We start from the raw sequence: 7,509 nt of genomic DNA, 5'->3' as shown, positions 1-7,509 counted from the left end.
GGTGAAGTGGCTGATCGACAAGAGACTGATTCGCAAGCACGACTGGAGCAGGAAGTTTCTCAGTGGTAAGTGTGTCAAGTGTTAACAAGTTTGTGGTAATTATAAGATGTGATAAAACAAATTTACTCTCACAGCGTAGGATACAGTGTCTTTTCGACATGATGTTAACCACAAGGAAATTTTACTGTTTGTGGGCGTGCAAGTTGGCGACGTAGAACGTGGGCAGACATTATGCAAATGTGTTACTTCGTGACGTAGAGCCGTTAACAGAATAAGATTTTAATTCCTGACGACTTTTTTTTTTTGATAGACAATAACTTTATTTACGGCTTCACGAATAATGTTCTTTTTAGCAGCATCATATGACCCCTTTAAGTAACATCTATGGCTGCATGATTTGGGCAAAAAATCTAATTGCGATTTTTCTGTTTAAAATTGCAGTTGTGATTTAAAATGTCTTTTTTTTTTAGGGCTGCACAATTTGGCACAATTTTGACAAATGTTGTGCTTACTTTGATATGACTAATTATAATGATTATTTTTATTACTAAATAAAAATATTAAAATAAGAAATATTACTATTGTAATAACACAGTATCAATATCAAATAAAAAATATATTTTCAAAAATCTAAAACGATAGAATATAATATTAATAACAATATTGTTATTAAGTTATAAGCAGCTTAAACTCACAACGCTTGCAGCATTTACTGCGAACCAAACTTGAACTGAATCGAGCTGATTAATGACACTATTGTCTTCTGTAGAACTGCTTCTAGTTTCTTCATAATTGATGAATTTTGCAACATTGACCCTTATTGAACACTGATCCAACTTGAGATAAATATCAACACCGCTGTCTTCAGCAGAGCTGCGTATCACTGAATTGAACTCGTTTCATAATTCTTTGCCATTTCTACTTCTTTATCTGTCGTGCAGAACAAACCTCTTCTGTTGTGTCTATTTTAGACAAAGCCATCTGAACCTCCTCTTCTGTCATATCCAGATCAAAATCCTTCTCCCAGTCTTCACTTACATCTGTACTCGAACCTACATTTGCACAAACACAAAGTGCAGATATAACATCAGCATTTGATACTTCATTCATATCAAATTATACACTACTGTTCAAAAGATTAAAGTAGATAGTTAGTTTATGTTCACATACAGTTACATGACACACTGCATGAAAGGTAATATTCGAAAAGGCATAATAGGGGCACTTTAATAATTCCCATCCTTAACCCTTCTCCTGTTTCCTCTCACCTTTCTTGCCATTATTGGAGGGTGTAGATTTGCCGCTGTCTGAGTTGAGCTCAAACACTCGGAGGTCTTGAGCTACGTCCTCTCTGGCGGTCTCTTCGCGCTGTGAGGGTCGCTCCTCCGGGAATGTCTCCTGTAGACTGGCCTCTGATAGTTTCTGAGAGACCTCGTCTGCAGCGGGCGATGGCTGCGTAACTCTGATGGTAACGGAGTCCGCTTGATTCCCGATCAGGGTGGGGAAGCTGACGCTGTCGCTGCTTACAGAGGGAGTGATGTCAGATGCTACATTGCTGGTGGAAACCACCACTTGAGAGGGTGAGGAGCTTTCAGGTGTGGCCTCTATCGTTACCGAAGGGACACATGCCTCTTCGACAGGTGGCGTGAAATCTAAGCGTGATGAAGACGTGGCCCCGAGAAACTCACCTAAGAGAGAGAGAAAAAATATGGTGATGAAGGAACACGAAGGCAACCCAGTGAGCTGCCTATTAAGGCAAATAAACAGCAAGGTAAAACTAGTTAGTATACTTGACACTTAAAAATCCAAATAAATAGCACTAAATGATGCAAACTTCAGTCAAACCTTCTTCGTCCTCTTCCTCCCAACCAAGACTCTCAGAATGATCCGTCTGCTCTGCTCTCTGCTTTAGCGCTACCCTCCTGGCCTCCTCCTACAAGCACACACAATTTAAATAAATGAGATAAACAAGAGGCTGTATATAAATATAGTCACATTAGAAGGAGCTGCACAATCCCTTAAAATGCCACTACATAGACTCATTAAAACACAAAACATATTCATTGGTATCCTCCTACTAGAACATATAGACCCAGAACTGTTTTACTGACCAGTTTTGTGATTTACAGAAAGACACAGAACGACATAAGGGTGTGTAAATGATGACAGAATTTTCATTTCTGAGTGAACTATCATAGCAAGCAAACACTGTACATTGTACACAATATCACTCCAAAGTCACAAACAGAAAATGTTCCTTCATTTGATTTGATTACTTTGGTTTGATTCATAATTATTTTCAAAAACGCATTGAGTGCTTCTGTGCTGGAATTCTGGATCTAGATTTGGTGGTGGATTTTTACAACTGAAAATGGTGAAGAGTTGTATTTTGTCTGAGAAATAAATGTGTAACACACTAGGTATTAATAAAGAAATTATAATACATTATTAAATCCTATAATCAATGCATTGGATGAATAGATGCATTTTCAGACCAATCAGTGGTCTTTAGGGTAACATAAAATTATTTGTAATGAATTAACTTTATTTATTTGTAATTAAATGATGTATTAAAATAATCTAACAAAAATCTTTAAAAAAAATGTAAACTGCAATCAACACAACAACTGTTGTCTTTATTGAAGAACATACAATTCTTAAAACATCTGGAATCACAAAATTATAAATAGGGCCTATATAGGGGGCTTTTGATTACTGTGTTGAACAATAAAATAAATAGTTCACCCAAAAAATGAAAATGTGCTTACCCCTCAGGCCATCCTAGATGTAGATGTGTTTGTTTCTTCATCAGAACAGATTATTTTTTGTGCATTGTTTTGGCTTGTAAACGGTGCTTGATCTGTGCATATTTCTCTCCCGATTCAGACAAGACAATGTTTTCACTGAAGAAAGCAATATTATGAATTATGTTTAGAAGTTAAAAGCGTTTTAGTAATGGATTTGTTTCTTACAAACATGCAGCTTTTCACTTCACAAGACTTTAATTGATGGGCTGGAGTGGTGTGGATTACTTATGGATTATTGTGATGTTCTTATCAGCTGTTTGGACTCTCATTCTGACGGCACCCATTCACTGCAGAGGATCCCCTGGTGAGCAAGTGATGAAATGCTAAATTTCTCCAAATCTGTTCTGATGAAGTTTTTTTTTTGATAGACAATAACTTTATTTACGGCTTCACGACTTTGCAGATAGTTTATGTTCACATACAGTTACATGACACACTGCATGAAAGGTAATATTCGAAAAGGCATAATAGGGGCACTTTAATAATTCCCATCCTTAACCCTTCTCCTGTTTCCTCTCACCTTTCTTGCCATTATTGGAGGGTGTAGATTTGCCGCTGTCTGAGTTGAGCTCAAACACTCGGAGGTCTTGAGCTACGTCCTCTCTGGCGGTCTCTTCGCGCTGTGAGGGTCGCTCCTCCGGGAATGTCTCCTGTAGACTGGCCTCTGATAGTTTCTGAGAGACCTCGTCTGCAGCGGGCGATGGCTGCGTAACTCTGATGGTAACGGAGTCCGCTTGATTCCCGATCAGGGTGGGGAAGCTGACGCTGTCGCTGCTTACAGAGGGAGTGATGTCAGATGCTACATTGCTGGTGGAAACCACCACTTGAGAGGGTGAGGAGCTTTCAGGTGTGGCCTCTATCGTTACCGAAGGGACACATGCCTCTTCGACAGGTGGCGTGAAATCTAAGCGTGATGAAGACGTGGCCCCGAGAAACTCACCTAAGAGAGAGAGAAAAAATATGGTGATGAAGGAACACGAAGGCAACCCAGTGAGCTGCCTATTAAGGCAAATAAACAGCAAGGTAAAACTAGTTAGTATACTTGACACTTAAAAATCCAAATAAATAGCACTAAATGATGCAAACTTCAGTCAAACCTTCTTCGTCCTCTTCCTCCCAACCAAGACTCTCAGAATGATCCGTCTGCTCTGCTCTCTGCTTTAGCGCTACCCTCCTGGCCTCCTCCTACAAGCACACACAATTTAAATAAATGAGATAAACAAGAGGCTGTATATAAATATAGTCACATTAGAAGGAGCTGCACAATCCCTTAAAATGCCACTACATAGACTCATTAAAACACAAAACATATTCATTGGTATCCTCCTACTAGAACATATAGACCCAGAACTGTTTTACTGACCAGTTTTGTGATTTACAGAAAGACACAGAACGACATAAGGGTGTGTAAATGATGACAGAATTTTCATTTCTGAGTGAACTATCATAGCAAGCAAACACTGTACATTGTACACAATATCACTCCAAAGTCACAAACAGAAAATGTTCCTTCATTTGATTTCATTACTTTGGTTTGATTCATAATTATTTTCAAAAACGCATTGAGTGCTTCTGTGCTGGAATTCTGGATCTAGATTTGGTGGTGGATTTTTACAACTGAAAATGGTGAAGAGTTGTATTTTGTCTGAGAAATAAATGTGTAACACACTAGGTATTAATAAAGAAATTATAATACATTATTAAATCCTATAATCAATGCATTGGATGAATAGATGCATTTTCAGACCAATCAGTGGTCTTTAGGGTAACATAAAATTATTTGTAATGAATTAACTTTATTTATTTGTAATTAAATGATGTATTAAAATAATCTAACAAAAATCTTTAAAAAAAATGTAAACTGCAATCAACACAACAACTGTTGTCTTTATTGAAGAACATACAATTCTTAAAACATCTGGAATCACAAAATTATAAATAGGGCCTATATAGGGGGCTTTTGATTACTGTGTTGAACAATAAAATAAATAGTTCACCCAAAAAATGAAAATGTGCTTACCCCTCAGGCCATCCTAGATGTAGATGTGTTTGTTTCTTCATCAGAACAGATTATTTTTTGTGCATTGTTTTGGCTTGTAAACGGTGCTTGATCTGTGCATATTTCTCTCCCGATTCAGACAAGACAATGTTTTCACTGAAGAAAGCAATATTATGAATTATGTTTAGAAGTTAAAAGCGTTTTAGTAATTTTCTTACTTCTTACAAACATGCAGCTTTTCACTTCACAAGACTTTAATTGATGGGCTGGAGTGGTGTTTATGGATTATTGAAGAAACAAACTCATCTACATCTTGGCTGGCCTGAGGGTGAGTATATTTTCATATATTTTTCTGTGAACTATTCCTTTAAACAGGTTCAGAACCACTGCCCTACACCTAAAGACTGCATATAAATACATGACCAGCAGATGGAGCTACCATGTTAATCTTGAACTAACTGAATGTGTACTTGATACCACACCTAGAATGAAACCTCAACAAAAGAAAGTGAAGTGCTGTGCTGTGCTGGTAAGTTTCCTGTGACTCATACTGACATCATTATGTTGTTTGAGCATCTGAGCTGTGTGTGTTCAGATAAGCTCATAAGCCTGATTTCAGCTCAAGGGGCAGTATTAGACAAAGATCTGCTGTACCTGCTCCAGCTGGAACACTTTATAGAAGTACCGCTGCCAGAACTCTGAATGAGCCACTGCTGCTGGCACCTGACATGAACACAAGCAAATTATTTATTTTATTTTGTGGAATTACATACACAGATGAATCATGGTCGGTAAGGATGTAAATTAACGGTTGCATCATACCATTTTAGTATAAAGAGCTCTTATGGCGGGACTGTTGACCAGCAGTTCAGAGATCTCAGCTTTCCTCTCTTCCAATTTGAAACTGGATAACCAGGCATCAAACTGCTGTGGAGGGCCTGAAAAGAGAGAAATACATGGAATGCACATTAAAACTCAAAATCCCACATCCAATTTTGAGAAAACATGAAGGATTTGCATACCATCAGGCTCATTGCAGTATGTAGCAGGGTCTGCTTGAAGACTGTAGAATCGAGCCTGACAGGAAATACAATAAATATATATATGTTTGTATATATGAGTATTTATTTTAACCTATTATTTATTTATATATTATTTCTTTAACCTATGTGGATGTGGCTGACCTTGCTGCTGTCATACACCTCTGTTGTGCCTGCCGGAGTGGCTACCAGCGTGATGACATCACAGTCAATGGTCATGTCTGGAGCAGGAACCAAAGTGTCTGTGATCACACCCAAAATATTCGAAATGCCCTTCTTCACCTTTTCCGTGGCCTCTGATGAACTTTCAACCTAAATAAACAAAATAGCTTATAAACTATCATTTGTGGCTAGGGTTTGCATCTACATAAAGTAAACTAAAGAGATATTATGTCTAGCTTTTGCGCTGAAGACTAAACACTGACTAAACAAGGTAAGAAGGTAAGTGTTGTTTTGGTGTGTTGTAAAGTTGTTTCCTTACTGCCAGTTTGGTCTTAATGGCATTCGCTGTCGCAACAACGGAGCATGCTGTGTCATGTTGGACCACGCTGGAGAATTCTGTCAGGTCCCGTTTGATAAACTCATACGCCTCAGCTGACTGTTGAGACAACAGATCATTTTACAATTAATATTCATATTCATGTGTGATTTATATTAATATTCATAAATATTAATTTTGTGAATACTAATATTATTTAAAATATATTCATTCAAATAAACATGAAATATTCATATAAATATTCACAGAAATTCATTTTGATAAAAATACAGACAGAGTTTAAACCAAATGTGATGCAGGGTAATGGACACATTACTGTAGGTCTCAACAAAAATTCCGTAAATTAATATTAAATGTTCATTTTATGAAAACGAATATTCATTTTATTTAAAAAAAATTATAATTATAATCATAAAAATAAATGTTAAATATTTAGATAAATTAATTTTAATACAAATTTAGGCAGGACTGAAACCAAACATGATGCGAGGTAATGGACACATTATAGGGGTGCTCCGATTGATCAGCTACCGATCACTATTGGCCGATAATTACGTTGGGATGTTAATCATTATAATACTGAAGGTGAGGTACTCATCTTCATATTTCTTCATTAAATAACTTATAAAGTACTTTGAAAAAATTTTGTAATTTCACAAACAGCGCGAGTGAATCACCGCGCGCGCTCTCCCGCAAAATACGCAAATGTCTTCAAATCACCACATCGCGTCTGTCTATAAGCGAGCTGCACAGTTGACACATGATTTGTCACTTGCACAATCGAGGCAGTGTCACATCGTCACTAAAGTTTATAAATTGCATTACTTTTTAATTCTTGCCAGTGTTTAACCATTCAGCGCTCGCGCGCTCTCCTGGAGATCGTGCGCTCATGCACACTCTCAGCGCACACACATAATGCCAGGTTCACATTACTCCGCTTGCAGTGCGAATGTGGTGCGTATTTTTTCCGTGCTCATGTTAACAGATTAATAACGCGTGCACACTGCACACAGTTGCGGTCCGGCAGTGTGTTCAGGAGCGGTGCGTCTGCAGCAGAGCAGAGATCGTTTCCGCACCCAGACTATTTTTGTTGCGCTGCAAGCGCTGAATTAAACCGTGCATTTTTTGCAGTAAATATGAACATGGATTGACACGAAAATGTAG

At 37.7% G+C, this 7,509-nt stretch overlaps 1 protein-coding gene across 1 annotated transcript in view; it reads right to left on the bottom strand.

Annotated features, from left to right (window-relative positions):
* The window catches only part of LOC107655506 (BSD domain-containing protein 1-like), a 12,218-nt gene that overhangs the window by 2,204 nt on the left and 2,505 nt on the right, over nucleotides 1–7,509 (bottom strand). Inside the window, exons 2-9 of the mRNA XM_016442994.1 lie at nucleotides 6,328–6,444; nucleotides 5,991–6,158; nucleotides 5,829–5,883; nucleotides 5,629–5,744; nucleotides 5,461–5,529; nucleotides 3,905–3,992; nucleotides 3,328–3,747; nucleotides 949–1,052 (exon numbers count right to left, since the gene is read on the bottom strand). Of these exons, the coding sequence (XP_016298480.1) occupies nucleotides 949–1,052; nucleotides 3,328–3,747; nucleotides 3,905–3,992; nucleotides 5,461–5,529; nucleotides 5,629–5,744; nucleotides 5,829–5,883; nucleotides 5,991–6,158; nucleotides 6,328–6,444 (1,137 nt within the window). The remainder of the gene's footprint in view (nucleotides 1–948; nucleotides 1,053–3,327; nucleotides 3,748–3,904; nucleotides 3,993–5,460; nucleotides 5,530–5,628; nucleotides 5,745–5,828; nucleotides 5,884–5,990; nucleotides 6,159–6,327; nucleotides 6,445–7,509) is intronic.

The sequence above is a fragment of the Sinocyclocheilus anshuiensis genome, unplaced genomic scaffold, assembly GCF_001515605.1.
Source record: "Sinocyclocheilus anshuiensis isolate Anshui unplaced genomic scaffold, SAMN03320099.WGS_v1.1 scaffold1463, whole genome shotgun sequence".
Lineage (NCBI taxonomy): Eukaryota > Metazoa > Chordata > Actinopteri > Cypriniformes > Cyprinidae > Sinocyclocheilus > Sinocyclocheilus anshuiensis.
This window is presented reverse-complemented; position numbering and strand designations above follow the sequence as displayed.